This window comes from Peromyscus eremicus, chromosome 9 (genome assembly GCF_949786415.1).
Source record: "Peromyscus eremicus chromosome 9, PerEre_H2_v1, whole genome shotgun sequence".
NCBI lineage: Eukaryota > Metazoa > Chordata > Mammalia > Rodentia > Cricetidae > Peromyscus > Peromyscus eremicus.
The window spans coordinates 98,597,938-98,624,249 of record NC_081425.1 but is presented as its reverse complement, the minus strand read 5'-3'; the positions used below and the strand labels follow the sequence as shown (position 1 = coordinate 98,624,249).

General features: G+C 41.4%; 1 protein-coding gene across 4 annotated transcripts in view; it reads left to right on the top strand.

Annotated features, from left to right (window-relative positions):
- Positions 1 to 26,312, top strand: part of Sh2d4b (SH2 domain containing 4B) — an 88,842-nt gene that overhangs the window by 11,731 nt on the left and 50,799 nt on the right. For 2 of the 4 annotated variants that reach the window (XM_059274560.1, XM_059274562.1), the window contains exons 2-3: positions 11,849 to 12,012; positions 13,568 to 13,715. In XM_059274560.1, the coding sequence (XP_059130543.1) occupies positions 11,849 to 12,012; positions 13,568 to 13,715 (312 nt within the window). Of the gene's footprint in view, positions 1 to 11,848; positions 12,013 to 13,567; positions 13,716 to 26,312 lie in introns of those variants that run through there. The other 2 variants (XM_059274561.1, XM_059274563.1) reach the window with 2 other exon arrangements.

The window sequence follows — 26,312 nt, the reverse complement described above, 5'->3', positions numbered from 1 at the left end:
CATTCATAGAACATTCATAGACCAATCAGAAGTTATTTTTATTTAAAAAATTTTTTATTCATTTTACATAGCAACCCCAGACCCCTCTCTCATCCCCCCTTCTGCTTTCCCCTAGCCTCCTCTTTCTCAATCCACCCCCACTCCTTCCTCCAAAAGGGTAAGGCCTCCCATGGGGAGTCAGCAAAGCCTGGTACATTCAGTTTGATGCAGGGCCAAGTCCCTCTCCACTGCATTAAGGGTGAGCAAGGCATCCAACCATACATAATAGGCTCCAAAAAGCCAGCTCATGCACCAGGGATAGGGACCCCTCAAACAAACCAAGCTACCCAATTGTCTCCCATATGCAGAGGGCCTAGTCTGGTCCCATGCAGGTTCCACAGCTGTTGGTCTAAAGTTCCCGAGTCCCTATGAGTTGTCTCTGTAGATTTCCCCATCATGATCTTGACACTCCTTGCTCATATAATCCCTCTTTGCTCTCTTGAACTGGACTCTCAGAGCTCAGCCTGGTACTTGGTTGTGGATCTCTGCATCTGATTCCACCAATCAAGTGTTTTAGGCAGGCAAAGTAACACAGCTTCACAGAGTTAAACAAGTGCAACATAAAAGAATGCAACACATCTTTGCATCATTAAACAAATGTTCCACAGTATAAATAAATGTAACACATCTTTAACTAATCTACAACAGGTGTGCTTATTTTCTGGTCACCAAGGTTGAGTTCTGGCATTTAGACTCTGTGAAATGCTGAAGACTTAGGCTGTCTGGTCCCTTAATATATATGCAGCCCCTACTTATGACAAAGTAAGCTATTAATGCCTTAGACATTGTCCTAGGTGGGAGCACTATGCTAATAAAGAACAGGACAAAATCCTAAGTTTACTAGTATACTAGTTCTTTTGTTTCAGTCCTAAAGGAATTTCAGATAAGGCATTGGGGTTGGAGGTTGTGTTGTACAAGTTTCTCAGTGATAATGACAGCGAATCTTAAGACATTCTCCTTCAGCAGGTGATATGGTCTTGAGTTGGAGTTGAGGGATGATTATTATCCCTCAGCTTATGTGGATTTTTTTTTTAATGTGTATGAGTGCTCTATGTACATGTATGATTTTGTGCCAAAGAGGGCACCAGATCCCACTATAGATGGTTGTGAACCACCATGTGGTTGCTAGGAATTGAACTCAGGACCTCAGGAAGAGCAGCCAGTGCTCTTAACCACTGAGCTAATTCTCCAGCCCACCCCCCTTATGTGGATTATTATCCACAGCTTAGAGAAAGTGTTGGATGACCAACTACGAAGTCTATATGGAACACAATGTAAAATAAGCCATACTGTTGACCTGATTTTCACACTGTCCTGGGACTTTGTATCACTTATGTCAAAGAAGTTTGATTGATATTCAGTGTCTGGTTTTAATTTTGGCTCTGTATACTCACTAACTGTGGCTGTTTCCACTTATTAATTTGGCCTTGGCAAGACACTCAAGTGTCTGTATCAACAGAAGATAATAATAGGGTATATGCCTTGGAATCATGGGGAAGATGAAATGAGATGGTCTCAACGAAACTCAATATGCTCTAAGTTATTGATTTGCACTAGCTTAATAGTACCCCTCTATACCTCAACAAGTTATTTTTGTTTTTCTAGAAGATTAAATTTATAGCTTAGAACAAATGACACTGGCATTAAGGGAACACACATGTTGTTGGGGCCACCTACCAGGATGCTCTGAGAGATATCATAAAGACACACATGGTTTTACCTTTAGGAGTGGTGCATGGACATGGTGGATAAGCTGTGTACTGTTTCTTATGGTTCCCAGTGTCTCCTAGTTCCTCACTGCCTAGAAGTCCTGATTCAGTCATTTCATGTTCAGCTAGTTAGCATATTTCTAAGTCTGGGTTCTTAGGATTGGAATGTATCTACAACTTTTAAGAAACTGGTTCATGCAGAATAGTAAGTCTAAAATCTATGACCTTGAAACTCAGGTCTTCTTGGTTTTCTTTTTCTTTCTTTTTTTTGGCTTATAACTGATTGGATAAGGCTTGCTACATGATGGAGGCTCATGTACTCTACTAAAAGGCAACTGAGTATAAATATTAATAAATCCTTTGAGTAATACTCAGACTACAATTACTAGAGTAATGCTACAACCAACTTAGCACCATAACTAGCCATGTAGTCTTATAAAATTAACCATCCCAGGGCAGGGAAGATGGCTCAGCAGATAAAGGTATCTGCCACCAAGCCTGACAACCTGAGTTTGATCTCCAAGACCCATATGATAGAAGGAGGGAAGGGACTCTCGCAAGTTAGCCTCTGACCTCCACATGTGTTCTGTAGCATGCACACCCACACAAAGAAATGAATGCAATAAAAAGTTCACCAGTACAGTATGCAATTAATCATATGCACACATAGTAAGTACATACTATATGTAGTGTGCCTCTGCTGTAAGAGATGCCAGTGGTCTGCTCACCAGACTCTGATATCAGGCTATGTGCTCAGGCATATCGGTGAGGATATCTTACAGAAAAGAAGATTCTTTCAAGTAATGCATGAGAATCTAAAGATATCAAGGACAATAGATCTGGAACCAGGAAGTGGACAACAGGAAGGCCTATTTTCTCTGTCATCTGGTTATGCTTCTCTCCGCACACTGTTCCAGCTGAAAAACTTCTCATGCTGTTTATTTGCAAGCGATTTTTCCCTCATGCTGTCCAGTATCTCCCCGACGCTATCTAGTTCTTTTCCGTGCTATCCAATGTTCCCCCCATGCTTCTGCTATGCTAGTCAATTGTCAGAACAGAGTTCAAGAATGGGGAGTATCCTGAGTGTTTTTGAGAAAACTCCAAGAAAACAGACAGAAGTTTTGTGACCTGTTTCTTTAAAACACGGAATTGTTCTTGGAATTTTTTTTGTCCTTCCCAGGTGTGGCAAAAACTCCAAGAAAACAGACAGAAGTTTTGTGACCTGTTTCTTTAAAACACGGAATTGTTCTTGGAATATTTTTTGTCCTTCCCAGGTGTAGCAGATAGGAGTTAGTTTACTTCAGATTATTCATTACAACTGACCATTGTCACTTGTTTATATGCTCTATGGAAAGACATGTTTTTTGCCACATGTGGCTTGTCCTTGTGATTGTACACTTTACTCAGATGACTCTTCTTAACTTTCAGAGGATAAATTTGCTGATACTCTCAATAAAGTTGGCTATTGCATGAGACTTTAGTCTACCTAATTTTTAGGCTCCATTCTTTCAGGTCCCACCACCACCTAGAGTGATAAACATCCATTGTCTCCCTCATGCTATCCAATGTCTCTTTCATACTATTCAAATCTGAATCCACGTGGCCTTAGATGACCCCCCCCTTTTTTTTTTGCATCTTAGTTTAGATTCCACCCTTCCAGATTCTGGTCTACATTTGTGAGAAAAGAAGGCCACAGTGAAGATGAGGCTGCTTTTTTCAGAGTCCAAGCTTTGAAACGTAGCTCTAGGAAGAAATTCAGAGTTAGTAGGCAAAATGATAGATAATTTCTCAGTTGAGGGTGAACCATCTTGTCCTGCTAAGGGTGACCCATCTTGTTTTGGTTGGCCAAGACTTTCCTTGTTTGAAAGTCCTACTTCTTGAGGAACTTCTACCATTCAGGGTGACTAAGACTGCTGACCACCCATTCATGTACCAGTAAACACACATTGGTGAAAATATCAGAAGAGAAAGTTGGTACCTTGTAAATGAAGGGAAGAATCATCAAAGAGATGAGAAATCTTTCAGGACCTCTCCTGGAGACACTGATCAGGCAGCTAGGTTTTAGATGAAAGCACGGCAAATCAGTTGTGATCTATCTTGGGTTTCCCAGCATTTCCAAGTACATAGTACCTTTCTTTTTGGAGGAGAACCTGAATGTACACACTCTACTAGTGTTCGAATTCCTTAACAGCTTAAATATGGACTCGTGTGATGTATGGTGGGAGTAAAAAAATTTTTTTGCATGTGAATGTTAGTTTCTCAGTATTGTTTGTTGAAAACAAATCCCTTTTCAATTTCATTATCTTGGCACTATTGTTGAAAAGCAATTGACCAAATAAGTACGTGTGGCTCTATTTCTGGACTCTATCTACTAGTTAACCAATGTATGTGTCTTCCCTTATATAAATATTAGTGGTTGTGGCTTTCTAGTAAATCTCGAGAATGTAGCTTTGTAGTAAATTTCAAACCGGAACTATGTAAGTTATTCAATTTTGCTCTTTTTTGAGATTTATTTTGTTATTATAGCTCTTTTATTGTGCCAAATATTAGAACCAGCTTTCATACCGAGAATTTAAGGTGGCATTGAATGTTTGGATCAGTTTGGACTTTAGAACATTTGTTCTTATTAAGAAGAGGTCTGGGTACGTAGTTCAGGCTGGCATCTAATGACCCTTCTGCCTCAATATCCCAGGTACTGGGAGTCTAGCTATGTGCCCCCCACCCCATGGCCAGCTTTGTTTACTCATTGTTTTCTTAGTGAACTCACGGCTTATTTTCTCTTTTTAGGTTATTGTGAACAATATTTCTATGAACATTCATACATAAGGTTTTTGGTTTTGATTTTTAGCTGGTTGGTTGTTCTTTTTGAGCATAGGCTGGCCTCAGACTCACAGGGGTCCTCCTGCCTCATCCTTCCAAGTACTGGCATTACATGTGTATGGTATTGTACCTGGCTTCACATGTACACTTCTATGTGGGAACATGTTTTCCTGTCTCTTCCTTAGAATCACTGTGTCATCTTGTAACCCTACATTCCAAACAGCAGTTACAAGGGGACTCGTTTTTTCCCATATTTTTGCCTACTCTTGTTATTGTTTGTCTTGTTAACACCTAGTGACTATGGCAAGTTGTATTATTATGGTATTATTCATTTGTGTGTATGTGTACATGTGTCATCACATGTGTGTGGAGAATAGAGGACAGCTTGTGGGAGTCAGTTCTTTCATTCCAATATGTGAGTCTCCAGGATTGAACTCAGGTTGTCAGGTTGGGCAGCAAGCACTTTTACCTACTAAGCCATTTTGGCAGCTCACGTATCACATATCATGTCTTTAAAAATAATATTTAAAAGTTTATTATTAAAATTATTTGAGTCTATGGGAACAATAAAAATAATAAAGATTTCCATGGTCTTTAAGACCTTTGTTCAAAGTCTATGTTTTTTCCTTTAACAGTTATGATGCAATTCAGAGCCATTTTGATGGCATTCTAAAGTATATAATCTTATTCTTTGATTCTTGCAGTATATTCAACTGCTATTCAAATTCAGTGTGTATCATGCTTATGTCTGTTCTGTATTTTAATATGTGCTTTGGGTACATAAACAACATGATGCATAATCTGTATATAAATGGCACAATTCTATCATACTACAGTAACCTGAACTTAATTTTATAGGTCTTCATTTTTTTTTAGAGATGCAATGTGTGTTGCCATACATTATGGTATTATAAAATATACTGTCATTTTCCTTTATTATTTATGTCATTTTCAATTTTTTACATTTTGAGCAACATCACCAGGAATCATCTTGTTCAGATCTTTCTGAACACACATGCAAAACAGCTATCAGATTATTTACTGGGAAACATTACTTTCTAGTCATATTAAATATTGCTAATTATCTTCCGAATGGTTGGGTCTGTGCCTTTTCCTTTGAGATGATTTTAAGAATTTTTGGTGTTCTATTATTCCTTCCACCCTTGGCACCATTGCACCTTTTCATACTTTCCAGTGTTGTAGGAGCAAAATGACAGTTCGCTGCTGTTTCCATGCCTTTTCTTTAATTAGTGGTGAAGTTAAGCATTTTTGATATGTTTATCAGCCATTTACAGGAATTCTTTGTGTATTTCAGGTATTCGTCCTCTCCCTCCAATCAGTATAGAATAATAAGAAAATTAAGTTATCATATTATGGAATGATTCTCAAAGTGTGGCTCCTGAATTCCTGAGACATTTTGAGATCCTTCTGGGGTGGTCAGTTTATAAGGCTAAAACTATGCTCCTTTTAGCATACTGGTACTGAGACTGTAAAATCAACAGTGGATGCCGCAGTTAGTGTTTGGAATGTCTCCCAAAGCCCCACATATTGAAGGCTTGGTCCTCAGTTTGGTGCTATTGGGAGGTGCTGGTACTGTTGGTCTAGTAGAAAGCCCCCTGGTCACTGGGGATATGTTCTCAGAAGGGATTATGGGACTTCATTGTCTTCTTCTCTTGGCTATGATGTGACCCATCTGCTCTGATGTGTGACTGCACCATTGTGTGATATTCCTCACTAGGGCTGCCTGATCATGTTCTGAAACCCAAAAACTGTAAGTCCTTTTTAAAGCCCTTGAAAAAGGTTTAAGATAAACCTTTTTTCTTTATTGGTCGACTAGCTCAGTTATTTGTCATAGTGATGGAAAGCCAACGAATACATCGAGGAAATCTTCTGGCACCATAGTGGTAGTGGTCAATGTATTTTTCACCATTCCATACAAGTGACTGATGGCTTCACTCCACAATGAAGCAGTAAACATTTTATTGTGTGACAAATGAGAGGGCCACGTAAAGTATTGCTGCTGCAGTATGCAAGAGTATCTTGAGAAAAAAAGTTATGTGCTTGTTTCAGTAATTTGATAAACTAGTCTCTTTCATGGTTCACTGTTTAAGATTGCCAGTCAATGATGTATGTATTTTTTATAGGTAAGTACTTAAAAATGAATAAAGAGAATCTGTTACTTCAAGAAAAGGAACTGACAAAATTTACGCCAATGATAAAATTCCTGCTTTCAAGCAAAAAGGCAAGAATTTTTGGGAAATGTCTATCTGTCACAAGGAGCTTACAAATTGCCCAATGTGTAATGCTTATTCTTCTAAGATTATGATTGCATTTACAAATGTATCTTTTCTGGTACTGTAAGATAAAACCCATATTTGGAGGATCTGTTTGATGCGTTGTTGACCCAATGAGCAAAGTAGCAAAGTCATGCACAAGTACAAAGTCTGTTCAAAGTGCAATATGAAACAGTAGAGTTTTATTTTTAAAGTAAAAAAAAAAATGTATATTGAGACAAGGTCTTGTTCTGTGGCCAGTCTGGCCTCAAGTGCTGATTCTTCTATCTCTACATGCTGAGTAGCTGGGATCATAGGCACATACAGAAGCATGCTTTCTATTCCAGCAGATGGAGGCAGATCTCTGTGAATTTGAGGCTAGTCTGGTCTATACAGTGAGTTCCAATACAGCCATAGCTACCTACATAGAGAGATCCTGTCTCAAAAAATAAAAACAAAAGCAACAAACAAAAGAGTGTTTGGGGCTGGAGAGATGGCTCAGTGCTGCTCTTCCTGAGGACCAGGGTTTGGTTCCCAGCACCCACATTATGCTGTTCTCAACCACCTGTAACTTTAGTTCCAGGAGATCCAGTGCCCTTGTTCAACACACACACACACACACACACACACACACACACACACACACACACACACGCATGCGCACACACACACACACACACACTAAAGAAACAAAAAAACAAAAAAAATCTTGTAAAAAAATCTTTAGACCTTTTAATTTGAAGTAATTCAGTCTTATTTCAGAAGAATTTCAAGAGTTTGGAGAATTCCTATAGCATTCCCACCCAACTTCTCCTAATGGTAACATCCTTATGTCATCACAATGGATGACTTTTAATGTATAAAGCTCAATGAGCTTATTGATCCAGTTTAGATTCCATGTTGTAATTAACCTCTAACAATCTACTACAAACTGGACATGGTGGCACATGCCTATAATTCAGCACTGGGGAGGCTGAGGTGGGAGAAGTATCATACATTCAAGACCATTGGGGCTATAAATGAGTTCAGGGCAAGCCTAGGCTGCATAGCAAGAACCTATCTCTAAATAAATAAATAAGTAAGTACACCAAAAGGGTATCCATTGCTTATTTGAATCTTAGTCCAGCATCTAAGACTACATGGGGGAAACCTGTGATGTCTTCTCTACTCTTCTTTTTTCCAAGTGTGTAGTCGGAAGGTTTCTCTGGTCTCTCCCAGCCGCAAGGTCCCATAGCCATTTATAAAATAATCATTCAGAGGCTTAATATTAATTACCAACTGCATGGCCTATGGAAAACTTCTTGTTAGTTAGCTCTTATAACTTGATCCATTCCTGTTAATCTGTAAGTTACCACGTGTTCCATTTCTTTATCTATGTGCCATTACATGCTGCTCCCTGGACAGTGGGATGGCATATTCCCTTTCTCTCCCTTCTCCTTTCACTATCTCCCTTGGATTTTCCCACATGGTTCCATAAGCCAATTGACTTTATCAACCAAACAGAGCAACACATATTCACAGCATACAGAAAGACATCCCACAGCACAAGTACATGTGGATAATTTTTTAATAAATATCAACCAAAATTATCTATCGTAAAAGGGTGAAGTCAGAAGATACAAGAACCCTTTTTCTTTTCAATTAGGCTAAATAGTCAATAGACTTGCAAAAATGTAAAACAGGACCCAATTTTTATATAATAAAAATAGAGAAATGTATTTTAAAACAAGTCTTTGATATACATGAAGTTTTTGCCATTTTTAAAGATAAGATAAAATTTGTACACTAATGAGAAAGATATGCTTTAAATATTTTTATTTTCAAGATTTCATACATGTATACAATGAAATATTATCATCTATCCCTCTTTTCTTCTCCAGCTCCTCCTTTCATCCAAATACATCCCTTTCTATCTTCATGTTTGGTTTTTTTAAATGAACAGTTAAGTCCAGTTAGTGCTGCCCATATATGCAACTAGAGACCCATGCCTTTATCCCACCAACTCTCCAATCCCTTTCCCCATTCTCTGATAACTGTGTTACTCCCCACACATGGGTGAGTTTATATGATATTTGTGTTTCTGTGTCTGGCTTCTTTCACTTAACACAGTGCCCCCCACGTTCACCTATATGGTTAAAAATGATATGATTTCCTACTTTTCCAGGGCCAAATAGTGTTCAACTGTACATATGGTATCACATTTTCTTTATTCATTCCTTAATTTTTTAATTGTTTGCATGTGTTCATGTCTCTTAGTGGACACAGGTTGACTCAATGTCAGTTGTGCATAGTGCATAATGAACAGGAGTGTGCAGACATCTTTGACATAATGATTTAATTTCCTTTGGATATATACATATACACATGTATTGTACATGTTGACACCTTTAGCTTTGATTTTCAGAGAAATTTCTGTACTGTTTTCTACAATGGCTGCATTTATTCACATTCTTACACAAGAGTACAAATGTCCCTCTATTTCTATGCTCCCCCAAGCTTTTATTTAAAAAAAAATGTGCCAGGTGGTGGTGGTGCACATCTGTATCCCATCACTTGAGAGGCAGAGGAAAGTGGATCTCTGTGAGTTCAAGGCTAGCCTGGTCTATAGAGCAAGTTCCAGGACAGCCAGAGCTACACAGAGAAACCATGTCTTAAAAGATAATAGATAGATAGATAGATAGATAGATAGATAGATAGATAGATAGATCAATGCTTTATGTGTATGGGTGTTTCACCTATGGGCCTATATCTGTGCCCACATGTGTGCTGTGCCCACTAGGGCAGAATAGGGTGTTAGGTACCCTGGAACTGGAGTTCCAGATGGATATGAGCTATCATCTGGGTGCTGGGAATTAAATCCAGGTCCTCTGCAAGAGAGCACATAACCACTGAGCATCTCTCCGGTCCAGTGGTTCTCAACCTTCCTAATGCTGCAACACTTTAGTACATTTTCTCATGTTGTGGTGACCACCAACCATAAAATTATTTTCTTTGTTATTTCGTAACTGTAAATTTGCTACTGTTATGAATTGTAATGTAAATATCTGATATGAAACCCCTGTGAAAGAGCCGTTCAAACTCCCCCACCCAAAAGGGGTCATAACCCACAGGTTGAGAACCACTGCTCTAGATCCTACCCCCAAGATTTATAGTTCTATATATTTGCTGCTTACCCTTCTAACAAGTGTGGAGTGATATCCCACAGTGTTTTGACTTGAGCTACTCTGATGATGAATGAGGTTGAATGTTTTCTCTCACAGCTGGCCATTTGTATGTATTCTTTTGAGAGTTATCTATTCAAGCCCTTTACCCATTTTGAAACAGAATTATTTGTTTTATTGATACTGTGTTGCTTGAGTTCCTTATGTATTTGGTTGCTAATCCTTATTGCGGTGTATAGGTTGTAAGAATTTTATCTCTCCCTGTAGGTTGCCTCTTTACTCTGATCATTGTTGTATCTAGAAGAAAGGCAGACAACTGAGCCTTTAGGGCAGTAGCTCAGTGACTGTAGCCCTAAAGATAATTCTGTTGTTTTACTATATATAGCCATTTTTTCATGAAAAAATTTTGTACTATTATGTCATTACATATGTATTTAAAATTTTCTCACTTAACCTTGGGTAAAGGAGAGAGGGTGGCTGGGGGCCTTATTGTAGAGAGCTGTGTAATGCCAGTAAGTTTTGGCAAGGAGTCAAACGCCTCCGTCATGAGCCTGGCACGCTCAGTCAGAGACTGGGGCAACCTCTGGGAAACAGCCGTAATCAAACACAGAGTCCTGGAGGCTGGAGGTTTTATTCAGCAGCATCTGCTGTAGTGGAGTGTAGAGAGCACATGCTCACAGCCACTGTGCTTTGTGTTCTGGGGCATCTCATTCATGAAGCCAGCTGACTGAGCTCTGTTATGCAAAACTCTTCAGAATTTCACCTTTTGCATCTGTGTGTGTGTGTGTGTGTGTGTGTGTGTGTGTGTGTGTGTGTATGTGTGTGTGTGTGAGAGAGACAGAGAGAATCTCACCACATTGCCCAGTTACCCTGGAGTTCATGATCCTCCTGCCTCAACCTAGAGTACTGGGATCACAGACATTCATCATCATGCCCGGTTCATCTCTTATTATTTGGAACCTAGGTTTTTTTTTTTTTTTTTTTTTTTTTTCCAACTTCTGTATTCTCTCCATTCTCTTTCACTTCTCACTGCAAAACACTTGATTCCTTCTTGAATTTTAGTTTTTCTTTCTCTTAACACCGTGTCAAATGCATCCAATACACATTGCTAATGTTTCATTTTCCCAATTCAGAAAACACAGAGTCTGCCTTTTAAGCTCTAATGAGTCTGTGACATTTTTTTAACAGCTGTTTTGTTCCTGCATGCATGGATCTCCAGCTGTTTGGCCTGCTAGATATCACTCACCACTCAGATGCTAAAGCCAGATGCAGGGTTTCTATTGCTGTGGCAACCTTGTCACCAAGGAACATCACTGATCTAGTCACAGTCATCAGTGGAGCCTGCTGTTATTGGCAAACTAAGGGCTCTCAGTGGCGGCATCTAGCAAAGGTTTATTTCTTGTTCAAATTACAGCATGATGTATATCACAGAAACACCAGGCTCCAGGCTGCTTTGTCTTGCAACTCTACTGTTTCTGATTCCTTCTTTCTAGTCAGTGGATAGAAAAATGAGAGAGCAGAGAAGACTTGCTGACACCTGACTGCCTCAGCCTGGGAGTAGCAGAAGTCGTTGCCTACAGAGTATCACACTAACCCTTGATATTTTTGCTGATGTTGACCTCATGAGAGCTCATCTCTGATGCTAGCCTCCGATGCTGGCGCAGCTGTTACGTTGCTCCCTAGAGGGGATGGCGTCAGGGAATGTCTTGAATCTGCACCGAAACCACTGTTGCTCTGTTGAGTTGTATGATAACTATAGAACATGTGCTGTGTACCAGTTCAGCTTGCTCCTTACCTAGAAACCAGATGTTTCTTCTTTTCTCTCTGTTTCTCCTTCCACTGTGAGGCAGCAAGCAACAAGCACATCCAGTGGCTGCTGGGAGCCGATGGCGAGGTCTGGGTGTGGGTCATGGGGGAAGGCCCTGGTGACAAGCCCTATGAAGAGATCTCTGAGGAGCTGATTGCAGAGAGAGCACGGCTGCAAGCACAGAGAGAGGCTGAGGAGCTCTGGTGAGAGGTGCTGGCGGGGAGGGTGCCGGGTAGGCCTGAGCATGGGGCCCTGGGTAGATAGATCTAAGCTATATGGAAAATGAGGTACTGGTCAGTGGCTGGCTGGGTTGAGCTCTGTAAAGATCAAATAACCAAGGCATCAAGATCTCCCATCAGTAAACCTTGTGGGTTCAAGTGTTAGACCCACCAATCAACTAGTCTGGGACCTCAGTTTTCTCCTATTGGTGACCTCAGTTTTCTTCTATTGGTGATATGCCTAACAACCTATTACCCCTTTCTGTATGCCTGAAGTTTGGATTTACCTGGACAGTATGGATAGCATGTTGTGTGAGTGTGGTGCATGTTCATGTGCTCATGTGCCTGTGTTTGTGTGTGTAAAAGCCAGAGGTCAATGTCAGATTTCTTCTGTCACTCTCCACACTATTTTTTGAGGCAAGGTTTCCCACCGATGCAGCTAGACTTGGTAGCCAGTGAATTTTAGGGATCCTCCTGTTTCTGTCATCCTAGTGCTAGGATTATAAGCATGTGCTACTGCATCCAGATTTAAATGAGGGCTCTAGGGATCTGAATTCTTTTTCTGTGCTCACATGGCAAGTGTTTTACCAACTGAACCATTTCCACAGCCCTAGCCACTCTGGGAAGTTCTCACAGGGATGGTCTAGCAGTAATGTTTCACCATGGCTTCTGTTGTTCCTCTGAATATGATTTATGCATTCACAGTAGAAGGACAGCTGAGCCCTCAGGAAAGTTTAGAGTCAGACTCTTTTCATCAACAACTTTTAACATTTTTTTTCCTTGCCAAACTTGGAAATCCATGTGGCAGTGTCTTTAGTGTCCTCCATCATCAAGTCTGAATGATGGTGTTTTAGTTGTAAAATTGTAAAAATGCAAACAAAACTGAAGATTATAATGAATTCAAGAACACCCACTAACCAAGCTAACCATGAAGAATATTTAAGAGACAAAAAGTTTTATTTATACCTTGACAGATTCCATCAGTTCAAATTCTAAGACTGTTGAAGATTCTCAGTAGTGTTCTATTACACAGGACTGCAACTTATTTGTGTTTTTGATAGATATTTGAATTGCTCATAATTTCTTTCTTTCTTTCTTTTTTTTCAAGACAGGGTTTCTCTGTGTAGTTTTGGTGCCTGTCCTGGAACTTACTCAATAGACCAGACCGGCCTCAAACTCACAGAGATCCACCTGGCTCTGCCTCCTGGGTGCTGGGTTTAAAGGCGTGCACTACCACTGCCTGGCTCATCATTTCTTTTCATAAAACTCTGCTGAATATCTACTATATACACCTTTGGTTACTTGAATGAAAAATGAGATTTTCACTTCTTGTTTCTGAGCTTCCAGAATGATCTTGCTGGTTTACCCTTCCTTCTCTCCACCTTCCTTTGCCATTGTGAGCTCTGGTAATCTTAGCAAAATGTGTTTGTTGTTCTGCGTACCAAGGGAAGGCTGCTCATTGCTTTTACTTGAAGTTGCATTGTGTCATGCTCTTCTAGTTTTTCCCTTAAGCTCACCCCTGCTGCTACTCTCTTGGAAGGAGACAGAAAGAAGCAGAGATCACCAAGAAGTTCCGGGATGCCTTGGCCAATGAGAAAGCCCGGATCCTAGCAGAGAGGTGGAAAGTGGAGATGGAGGACCGCAAGGCTGCCAAAATCCTGGAGGAACGTATACATGAGGAATTCAAGGTGGGGCAGTGCATGGGGCACCTGGGAGGGGTACCTGCTCTAGTCTCCAAGTTTGATGTGGCCACTGGTTGGAATCTGTTCTTGGCCATTGGTTGGCCTGGGGCGTGTAATAAGACAGAAATCTGGCATACCTAAGCAGAAAGGAAGTTGACACCCCTTAGGCCCATCTATCTCCTCCTTGTTGTATAGATGAGGAAGTGAGGGCCAGAAAAGGAAAATGAATTGCCAAGGCCATACATAATAGTGGTTGTGAAGAGAGTTAGGAACAGAATATTGGCCTTCTTCATCCCAAACTGAGCATGTTGTGAAATGAGGCCCCAGGAACTTCTGACCAGATCAGCTGGAATTTACTTCCAGTTCTACTACTGATTGCTTTATGACCCTGAGATACTTTCTGTCATAGGGTTTCTACTGCTGCAACAAAACACCATGACCAAGCCGGGCGGTGGTGGCACACGCCTTTAATCCCAGCACTCGGGAGGCAGAGCCAGGCGGATCTCTGTGAGTTCGAGGCCAGCCTGGGCTACCAAGTGAGTTCCAGGAAAGGCGCAAAGCTACACAGAGAAACCCTGTCTCGAAAAACCAAAAAAAAAAAAACCAAAAAAAAAAAAACAAAAAAAAAAACACCATGACCAAAAAGAGGTTGGGAAGAAAAGTGTTTATTCAGCTTATGTTGCTGGATTCTAATAGTTCCCTCAGGGGAAAGAGTGAGAAGATGTGGCATCAATGGCACAGACACTGGGAGTCAGTTGAAGACAAACAATAAACTCCTTTATTTAAAAATGGGGAAGGTCTTATACACCCTCCTTCCAGCATCCAGTCAGTGTCACAATCTGGTGGCATTGCATGGTCATCCCTCATTGGCTGGGCATGATCAGGAACTCTGACAGTGACCAGGAACTGACAGCACCTGTTGCTAGGCCCTCAGGGAGACTCTGCATGATCAGGAACTCTGACAGCAACTGGAAACTCTGACAGCACCTGTTGTTAGGCCTTCAGGCAGACTCCAGGTTGGTTGGCTCATAAGAAAGTACCTTATGTGCATGCCTTGGCTGGTTTGAGCCAATTTCCTTGACCCTATGGGCCTGTCTACAAGCCTTATTATAAGGTTACACTTCCACATTGCTGTTTATCATCAAAGGAAGTAAGGACAGGAATTCAAGCAAGGCCGGAACCTGGAGACAGGAGCTGATGCGGAAACCATGGAGGGATGCTGCTTACTGGCTTTCTTCCCATGGTTTGCCCAGCCTGCTTTCTTCCATAATCCAGGCCTACCAGCCTAGGGATGGCACTACCCTCCCCCATTGATCACTAATTGAGAAAACACATTATTTCATGGGGGCATTTCCTCAACTGAGGCTCCTTCCTTTCTGATGACTAGCATGTATCAAGTTGACACACAAAATCAGCCAGTACAACTGACCGCTTGTCAACAGGACACACAAACACATCACACAAACACACCACACTCCTTCCTTTCTTATTTATCCACAAAATCTCACATTAAAAACATATATAACTTTAGAAGTTCCACAGTCTTTACAAATTCAAACACCTTAAAATTTCAGCCCCTTTAAAAGAGACAGTCTCTTAAAATCCAAAGTCTTTTTAAATTCAAAGTCTCTCAACTGTGGGCTCCAGTAAAATATTTTCTTACTTCAAGAGGGAAAAATCAGAACACAGTCACATCAAAGCACGACCAAATTCTTACCATCTGGGATCCAGTCACAATCTTCTGGACTACTCCAAAGGGCGTGGATCACTTCTCTGGCTCTGCCCTCTGCAGCCCACATAGCTTGTCTTCTAGGCTCCTTCCTCTGTGATGATTCTGGCTTGTGGGAAGTTATACACAAAGCCAGCCTGTACATTTGCTAAATTTCTCTGAGTTATTGACTTGCTTTTGGTAAAATGGTAGGAAGAATAGTCTACTTTGGATTTGTTTGCTTTGTCAGGGTCTCACTAGGTAGCCCTGCCTGACCTTGAACTCCCAGAGATTCACTTACCTCTGCCCTTTGAGTCTTAGGATTACAAATTTTTGCCAGCATGCTTGGAAAGCCTTTTATTTTTTATGAAGATTTAGGGAGAGGACATAAGTACATTTTTGACCTAGGAATGTCTGGATATGTGGTGTTATTAACTAGATCGGTAGGGTTTTGGAATTGGTAAATGAATTTTCCTGTTCTCTGGTAGTGTGATGGTTGGCTTTAATTGTCAGCTTGACACAATCTAGAATCACCTGGGAAGGGAGTGTTCATGAGGAACTGTCTAAATTAGTTGGCTCATCCGCCTATCTGTGGGGGATTATCTTGATTACATTAATTGATGTGTGAAGACTTAGCCTAAAAACGGGAGCACTATGCCCTGGGCTTGGACCCTGGACTTGGACCCTGGACTGTGGAAAAGAGAAGGTGAGCTGAGTGTAAGCATGCAGACATCCATTGTCTCTGCTCGTGACCAGCATGCAGGCATCCATTGTCTCTGCTCGTGACCAGCTGCTTTGAGTTCCCACCATGATGAACTGCAACCTACAATTGTGAGCTGGAATCACCCCTTTCCTCCTGAGTTGTTTTTGTCACGGTATTTTTATCATAGCAACAGAAAGGAAACTACAACAGGTAGGAAGCTTAAATCACCTGAAAACATTCTTTTTCATTATAGGTGCAATACATTTATTTATTAGAACACACACACACACACACACAAATACAGATAAGCAGAAAACAAAAAAAAATCACATTCAATTCCTACATTGTACTGTTTTGTTCATTGTATTGTTGAAACCAAACACAGCTGGACATTAGTCAAGGCAGGAAAATAGAGACGAGGCTGGGAATACAGTATGCACAAGGCCCTGGGTTTCATATTCAACATTTGCCAAAAAAAAAAAAAAAAAAAAAAAAAAAAAGATTTTTCCTTTTGGTGACTACTGACAGTGGAGGAGAGAGCTGCGATCCCTCAACATTTGTGGTGATTTGTGGGAATGAGCACTGGAGGGCAGGGCAGGGGAGAGCCTGCTGGGAGCAGTGTTAGAGGAGGAAAGAAGCTAGAAGCAGGTCAGTTTCTAATGAGATGCTGAGTTCCCTAGGCCAGGCAGTTGGTGAAGTGGGGCGTCTGTCCTCCTTCAGAAGCTGGGGGAAGGAGCCCTTCCTTCTGGTGATTACAGTCAAAGAAGCTCTCTGGGCATCCAGACACATGCTTCTGAGTTGAAAGAGATGTCATCACAGCTTCAAGTTCCCTGTAAGGAGAGCTGTAAGCACAGACAGCCGCCAGGTGCAGGCTAGACCACATTGCACATTTTTTTTCTGGCATCACCAAGCTTTCTCAAGCAGGCCCTTCAGTGGATCTGGATTCATCCCCGGGACATGATCTTAGGAGCTGGAAGCTAAGCTGGAGTTTGGTCCGGTCTCTCCATGTGCAGCTTTGGAAGGAGTTATGCTTTGAGTTTCACTTGTCAGTGTCTTTACAGCATCTGCCCATTTTTAAACCGGTTCCTTCCTCCCTAGCAATAGCATAGTGAGGAAGTTGGGATCCGTTCCTCAGCAGCTATTGCTTTTCTTAGTTTTGGTTATCGTATTTTCAGATGTATAGAAGCTCAAAACGTTGGTGAGCCAAGCTCATTAATTTTTTTCTTTATCATTTGTTTTAGGCCCAGAAAGCTTCCCTACATTTGTTTTTTTATACCTTTCATGCTCTTGTTTCTCTGTATTTAATTTTCTTCCATCTTGGGAGAGTGTATAGTATCATGCTCTGACTGTATTTTTCCCCAGCTCTCTGGCGTTACCGCAGTGGATGCACCTCCCCGTCTCCCTTTGTCTGCTATCTTGGCTGGCATTTACTCTTTACTTGCCCCAGATCTCTTCAGTTTTCCGCTATGATTTATTATTCCCAGACCAGAATAACTGTTTAATTATCATAGCTTTAAAATAACTTTTTAGCATCTGTTTAGGTAAGAACCCCATCATTTTGCTTTATTTTCAAAACGTTTTTGGCAAATAATCTCACTTATATTTTTTCTTCTACCAGCAGAACTTCAAAACTATTTTTCTTACTGTTTTTCCCCTCAAATAACAATTCATGGAGATTTTTACTGGGATTGCATCACGCTATAGCTGTGTTTGTGGAAAATGGACATTTAAAAAAAAATATTCAGGCTTGGAATATTCTTTGGGAATGTGTTGTTTCTCTTGTGATCCAAAGCCACTTTTATCTTCGTTAATTTTTTTTTTATTTACACACTTGTAAAATCAATGGTTTCCTAGTTCCAAACAGTCTCAGGAACTTCCATAAACCTATAAGTTTTCTGAACCCTGGCAAAAACTGAGTACACATATACCTCTACACATCTATATACATATGTATACACATATATAAACACATGTATATACATAGACACACTTGTGTATGTGTATATGTATATATACAGATACTCATATTTATATGTACTTTTATGCATCTTTTTGTCATTGTTTTGCTAAACAACTTAAAAGAAGTTTGCATAGATAATGATACTCAAGTGTCAGCTAAGTACTTTCTGAACATTGCCATGTAGTATTTTAGGCTACAGCGGCCATGCCATCTATGTGGCACTACTCAGTTTGCATTGTAGTACAATAGTCACTGTATACCATATGCATGTGGCTGTGTTCCAAGAAGACCTCCCTTTTTAGAGATAGATGGAGGTTAGCGTTTCCTCATGGCCTGATAACACTCTAAGCCCTTCTGCGTGCATCTCCTCTGAGTAAGGACCCGTCAGAACCACAGCCATTGCTATTATACCCATTGTAGTCAAGAGTAAAACTATGAGGCATGTCCTATCTGTCAGGTTCAAAAGAAATTTGGGATAAATGACTAACTGTGGTGACTGTTAGCATACAGAATGTCTGCTGCTGGCTCTAGGCTCACTTGGTACCTCTGGCTGTTCTCAGCTCTTCTCATCCTGGCACGCCCCCCAAAAAATTTCTCCAGCTTCTGGGCTTCTCTTCCCCCAGCTCCTCATTCCTACACAACCCTGCCCATTTTGGCCTTGTGCTTTCTTGGCTCTCTCCTAGTTCTCTCTCTTGCCCTCCTCTCTTGGTTCTCTTCTCCCCCAAACTTCCTCATGGTCCAGTCCATTCTGCTGGCCATGCTCAGTCTACTACTTTTCCCTCTGCTCTAGACTCTTCCAGATGCCTCTGGCTGTACTCTCCTCCATATCTAAATAAAAGTCTTCCCCTTAATTATACCTTGGAGTGGTCCTGTCCTCGCTTTATACATCAGTTGCCAACCTCCCCTCCCCTCACTTTATATACTATCTGATCCAAGTGTGGAGAGAGGTTTATACTTGATTTATATATGATCTATATATAATTTATATATACATTACATATATAATTTACAATATATAAATCAGATTATATATGATTTAGCTTTAAGTTGGCTAGGGAAGAAAAGCAGTTCATTTTCTGCATCTCTAAGAGTTATCATTGTTGGCTACATTTTGGTCTCCTTTTTCCACACACTGGGCAGAGTCTAGACACTTGGAGTGAGGTGAGGTAGAGCTGGGTCTTGGGTTCACTGCACAGGGAGATCACAGAGGGGTCATGTTACTGGTAGAGATTCTCTGGCTGATGGTCTCCTTGAAAGCCTCAGTGATGGAAGTGTGATAGATTGTGGGGTATTCTGCCAGGGCTCACAGTGGTATCAGTGAAGCCACATGGCCAGACCTTCAGGCCACCGAAGGACTCAAATATATGTATCTGGTGTTATTTCCAAAGAAGGTTCTAGTTTTGATTATGTGTCTTTGTTTTAAAATTCAAGTTGTTAAATATGCATGTTTGAACTTTAATAGAAGTAGGCACCTTGATTTAGCATGGCTTCACTTTGAGAAGCCTCAGAAATGTGAGACTGCAGGAGAGGTGCTATTTCAGGATGTGTTCCAGGTGGCTTGGTCTCGGCTGAAGAGTGTGTGTGTGTGTGTGTGTGTGTGTGTGTGTGTGTGTGTTGTGTGTGGTATGTGTGTATGTGTGTGATGTGTGTGTGTCTGTGGTGTGTGTGTAGTGTGTGTTTGTATGTGGGTGGTGTGTATGTATGTGTGTGATGTATGTGTGTGGTGTGGTGTGTGTGTGTGTGTGTTGTGTGTGTTATGTGTGTATGTGTGTGATGTGTGTGTGTCTGTGGTGTGTGTGTGTGTCTGTGTTGTGTGTGTAGTGTGTGTTTGTATGTGGGTGGTGTGTATGTATGTGTGTGATGTATGTGTGTGGTGTGTGGTGTGTGTGTGTGTGTGTGTGTGTGTGGTGTGTGTGGGTATTTGTATGTGTGTGGTGTGTATGTGTATGGTGTGTGTGCTGTGTGTGTGTGGTATGTATGTGTGGTGTGTGTGTATGTGTGGTGTGTGTAGTTTGTGTGTGTGTGTGGTGTGTGTGTGTGTGTGGTATGTGTATGTGTGTGTGTGTGTGTGTGTGTATGTGTGTGTGTGTATGTGTGGTCTTTCTTTCGCACACCAGTCTTCATTATGAAACTCCTAGGAAGTACTTAAGATGTGCTGAAATGTTGTCTCAGAAAGATTTTCTGCTGGGATGAGTATGGCTGGCAGCAAACCCTTTGCCAACTTTCCGTTTAGAGGTGGGGTATTCCTCTCCCTTTAAGTCTGTATTGGCCTTGAGAAAAGCTTTGATGTGTGGAGTGTACTAGAAACAATTCTTTATAACTTTTATTTAAAACCCTTTTTGCAAATAGTTGATTTAACTGATTATTTATTCTGTGACATAGTCCCACTATATAGTCCAGGCTAATCAAAAACTTGCTGTGTAGCCTAGCTAGCCTCAAACTCAAAATCCTTCTACCTTAGTCTCTTGCATGAGCACTGAGATCACGATGGCTGTATAAAAATCAAGTATTTTTTTAAATGAAGCATTTAAATATACAAACAAATTTAACTCAGAAATGCAACAGACAATATTTTCCATTTTTGCTTTGTATTTAAAGCATACCAATGTTTATAAAACTACTAAGGTTTCACATGCCCATATTTTCCCTTTTCTTAAAAAAAGATTTATTTATTTGTATATGTGCACATTTGCACAAGTTTATGTGCACAGTGTGTGCAGGTGCCCGCAGAGGCCAATGGGCATCTGATCCCCTGTAACTGGATTTACAGGTGGTTGTGAACCACCATGTGGGTGCTGGAACTGAACCCAGGTCCTCTGCAAGAAGAGTAAATCCTTTAACCAGCTGGGCATAGTGGCATATGTCTTTAATCCCAGAACTCAAGAAGCAGAGGCGGGCCTCTGTATGTTCGAGGCCAGCCTGGTCTATGTAGTGAGTTCTAGGATAGCCAGAACTGTGTGAGAGAGCCAGTCTACAAACAAACAAACAAACAAACAAACAAACAAAGTGCACCCCTTTAGCCCCTGGGCCATCTCTGTAGCCCCTTGTCTTTCTTTTTACAGATTATGTCATTATCTATATAAATTTAGTGCTCAGTTGCTTAAAAATTTATTCACATTAATGGATTTATAAGTTCGAATAAGCAAATTGTGTTTTAGTATTTCCTAATTTTCCCTGGTTGAATCAAGGGTATTTTCAGTTTGGGTTAGCATAAAATGAAAAGTGAACATCTTTGGCTAGCTTTCCCGTATGTACAAGGTACTTGGGTGTATTCTGTCCATGCCCCTTTTGAGGAAAGCCTGCAGGAGACCCAAGCTTCTACTTACACCTCTTGTAGGTGCTCACAAATAGTCCTATGCCCCAGGCTACCCTGTTGAAAGGAAGCCTGTGCAACTATTTGGAGAGTATTAAAGCAGGCAGCACAGGCTGAATCCCCTCTTTTTCTGCCAGCCAATCCCAGGGAATGAGCTCAGCTAGGTATCCAACCTCACCTGATACTGTGTGGTACAAAAGAGCCATCTAACCAGGCTGTCTGAATTATTAACCTACAGAATCCCAAGTGAATGAAGTGTTAAGTTGTTGTGTTGAGCAGTTTGTTTTCTTGTAGTTTCTTTGCAGCAGTAAAGAACCCAAACGAGGGATTTATGTATCAGGTTAGAGAATGACTTGGATTGTTTTTATTGCATCTTTTGATGTTATTATTCCAACATTCACAATGTAGGAATGCAGTAACCGCTTTTATTTAATATATATTTTTTCTTTTCCTGGAAAGCAAAGTATGGGTTGGATTTTGGAAAGTGAGGGAGCAGGGATAAACTACTTTCTCTCAAGAAACATACAACAAGGAAGAGACTGAGTAACTCTTGCCCCAACTACACCCAGAGGACAAGAATATGGCACAGCAGTGCCTTCAGGAGCCTGATATGAACAAAAAGTAGAGAGCAGAGGAGGTAAGTGAGAGAAAGGAAGGTCTGCTGGTGGATGAGAAAAAAGCCCGTGATGGATGGAATCAAACATAAGCCCAGAAGGATAGGTTGTGGAGTCTTGGAACATTACGTTTAAAAGTGTGGGCAAAAAACGATGTTTTGTTATGTAGGGGCATGACTGGGTTAATTTTAGGATGCTGGAGACAGTATAGTTCCAGTTATAGCTTCAGGAAAAGAGGTCAGTTCGAGATTTTTGCAATGGTTAAGTATGAAGTTGAGATGGACTCTGTGACTAAAGGCAGAAAAGAAAAGTTGGACACAGAGAAACATTGGTGGTGGCTCATTTAGTAGGGTGTGGTGGGGTTGGAGTGAAACGTGAAGACTTATTTGTACAGGCTGAGGGATAGGTAGATGGTAGCTGTGGAAGCTGGACACAGGTATGGACTTGAAGGGGAATGGACATGCTTGGGTCAGCATTTAAGGACTACCTACTGCCAGACCCTGCCCTGTGACTTGGAGAGGGAGGAATGAATAACATGGTTCCAGCCCTGTTGTTCTGGAATGTACATCTCACAGGGTACAGTGGCACATAGGGACAAGAATACTGCAAAAATGTTGATTTCTTCCAGAAAAAGCATTTTGTATCTGACTTTTCCCGCTGGGGTTAGGTAGAACCAATTCTCAGCAGTATGCTGTTACTGACAGGTTATCAGGAGAAGAGGGATTGAATAATTTCAGAGGGCCTTGGGTAGCCAGCACAAGACAATGTCATGTGCTTCCTAGGTGAAATGTATTTGTGTGCCTGCCTCTTGGTTGAGTTGGCCTTTGACTACTCAACTTAGTAAGATGGACTTTTCTTCAGTGATCTCAGACTGGCCCAACAGTTCTGATGGTTTCCCCAACAATGAGGATGTTTAGGTAATTCCAGCTGTGAGAGTTGAGCCATTTTAGTGAGTCCTTGAGGAGAAAGATGCAATTCTGTGGATTTGTAGTTGCAAACTGTTTTCTTTATTGTCTTCATCTTTGTGAAGAGGTTTGCCTTTGTCACAGTGAATGGCCAGTCATTTTCCTTTGAGAGAGGAGGTTGCTGTAGACCACTGGCTCCCGGGCAGTGTCCCACTCTCGAGAGGAGAAAAGGCTGAACAATGACACCATTGTTTAATGTTCTGCCTCCTGTCACCCACAGCTGGCTTGTGTACTTCACATTGTAATTTGATGTGGGAAAAGCAGCACACCAGTTCTGACCCTTTGGCCCTTCTCTAGAGTGCAATCTTCTCAATATGAGCTCAATTGCCCCTGCCCCCTTCTTCTACAATGAAGTCTGAAACTCCCAGTGCTTCAGAACGTAACTGCATTTGAAGGCAAGGTCCTTGCAGAGGTAATTTTAGCTAAAATGCAATCTTCAGTGTTGGGTAGGCCTGAATACAGTATGACTGGTATCCTTCTAAGACGAATAAATAGGACACAGTGTGAAGCAGCAGGAAGGTGGCCGCCTGTAGGCCAAGAGGAATCTTTAGAATGAACCAACCCTGCCGATGTGAGTTAGGACATGACACTTCTAGATCTGTGAAAAAACACTTTCTTGTGTAAGCCACATAGGCAGTGATACTTTGTAACAGCAAATTAATACAGTTTGAATTTGGGGCTCCTGGCTCTGACAGGAGGAGCCAGCTGTCTGTCTGGAAGATCCCTTTAGGTGGGTGAAGGATCTGAAGTGTCTGTGGGCACGTTGCTTTGGCTGGTGTCTTGTGGACTGAGTGACGCAGGAACCATTGTCAGAGATTAGGAAGCTCAGAGGAGGAAAAGGAAATGCATTAGGTAAAATATGAAGGGCTGTGCCAGCGTGAGGAGTGCTACCCATGCTGCTGAGATTGTGGTGAAGGTGAAGTAGGGCTTTTAAACAAAACAGTTTACTATATGCACTAGAGTTGGAAACATTGTTTACAATTTTCTATCAGTCAGGAACTGCCTTAGGATTTCCCATGTCAAAGCCACCCTACCCATGTCTATCTTTGAGGGATCTTAGCCAAAAAGCTGAGAAGCCATTGTGTTTCTACTGTAACCCCACATTTCTCTCATGTTGGATGTCCTGATGGGTTGTCTGTGGCCATCTCTACTTCCTCCCTGTAGTACCTGGATAACTGTCCCTCTGTTCCATGAGGGCTGCTCTTGTCATGTTCTCTAGTCACTTCCAGTTATCGCACCCAGCAGTCTCTGGTAGCTTTCTTGCCTTGGTAATGTCTTCAGTAGTCTTCATTTCGACTCACTGCTCTCTTTGCCTTAAATGCTCCCTCTTCCTGGTTGTTCACAGGCATCCTTCCTTCTAGATTATTATCTTAACCTTGGCTTTCTTTATCAGTCTTCTTCTCTGATTCCAACTCTTTCTTTTGAGTCACACCAGTGGGTCCGTCTATATGTATGTAAATGTCCCCTCAGTATGAATACTTGAGCTTTGCCCTTAAACCCTGTGCTCCTTAATCTCAGCATCTTATCACTCACAGCAACCTCCTATGTGTCAGATGCTTTCTCAAGCACACCCACTGTAGAATTCTGACTTTTCCACTCTAGCCTCAATGAGTCACTCTCCTCAACTAGGCTGATGTGTACTGCAATGCCTGGGCTTTTGTCTATGTTGTTCCTGCTGTCTGGAAAATGTCTTTCCCTGTACTCATTGGACTATGTTCTACTTGTACCTTGGATGTCAGACCACACAGCATCCCCTGAGAATTCTTCTGGTCCCATGGCCTATGGTAGTGTCCTAGACATGGTCATACATACTGGTCATTCTTTTGTGAAATTTCTTGAACTTTAACTTATTTGTTTGGCGTTCTCACCACCAGAAGGCAAGCTCCGAGTGAGGACCCTGTTTCTCATACTGCACCCACAGAAGGCCTGTGAGTCTCATAGCTGCTCAGTAAGGACTTGATGAATGACTTAATAAAGCCACTTAGCTTCTTTAGCCTATAGACTCTAATTCTTAGAGAATGGGTCTTGATGTTTTTAGAAATACAAATTGATCATTGGAGAAAAGTCCTCAGTCAAAACTGTTTCAGATGCAACAGCAACAACAAAATGTCATTATTATTATTATTATTATTATTATTATTATTATTTTACTTATTTTGTTTTGTTTTTCAAGGCAGAGTTTCTCTGTATAGCCTGACTATCCTGGAACTTGCTCTGTAGATCAGGCTGGCCTCGGAACTCAGAACTCAGAGATCCACCTGGCTCTGTCTCCTGAGTGCTGGGATTAAAGGTGTGCGCCACCACTACCCGGTGTCATTTTTTGAGTATGCATGTTTTATTTGCATGTATGTTTGTGCACCATGTGCCTGTAGTGCCCATGGAAGCCAGAAGAGGGCATCAGGGTCCTTGGAGTTAAAGTTAAAGACTGTTGTGAGCTGCCATCGAACCTTGCTGGGAATCGAACCTTGGTCCTCTGGAAGAACAGCCAGTTCTCTTAGCTGCTTAGCTATTTCTCCAGCCCCAAAACGTCATTTTAAAAAATACAGGATTAAGGATTTACAGTTTCTTTTTTTTTAGTCATTAATATAGTACCTAAAGCTAGAAAAAAATTATATATGGAGAGAAAAAGTGAGAGAGGAGAAGTGATACAAGAAAATATCAAGACAGAGGCAAGGCGTTCAGGAATTTGGTGAGGTGTAGGAAGGGGGCAGGCAGTGAGCTGGCTCAATCCAGAACCGCAGAGGTCCAGGATTTGGAGGCACCAGACACTGTCAGTAGAGGTGCTGAGGACATGAGGCTGGCTGCAGGTTCTTTTTGTGAGCAGCTGGACCTGTCTACCTCTGTTTCTCTTGTTTGTCCTCGTGATATTAAATCTATTCCTCCTTCCAACCTGAAGGAGGTGGGAAGTCAAAAGAGAAAGTGTTAAGATTCTGATCTGCCCCTTGAAATCCTGCCCCTTGGTGCCCCCTGTGTCCTGATGTAAAAGCCTCATTCTAAGGAAAAACTCCTCCCCACCCCATCTCTCTCTCTCTCTTTTCCACTTTCCTTCATCCCACCATGAGGTGCATACACCTCTCTTTCTCTCTCTGTTTTCTGTCTGTCTCTTTATCTCCTATTATAATAAACCATTTCCGAGTGGATGGAGCGCCTGGGTGTGAATGACTTTCCACACACTACAGCCCCTGCCCTCCCACCCCCCTCATCTGCCCAGCATGTTTCCCTGCACGTGCATAATATATCACAACAGAAAGGCCTGAGCTATCAGGCAGAATGGAGAGAGGTGTGTAGGGAAGAAAGATATTAAGGTCTGAACCTGGAGCAGTGGGAAGATAGCTAGGGA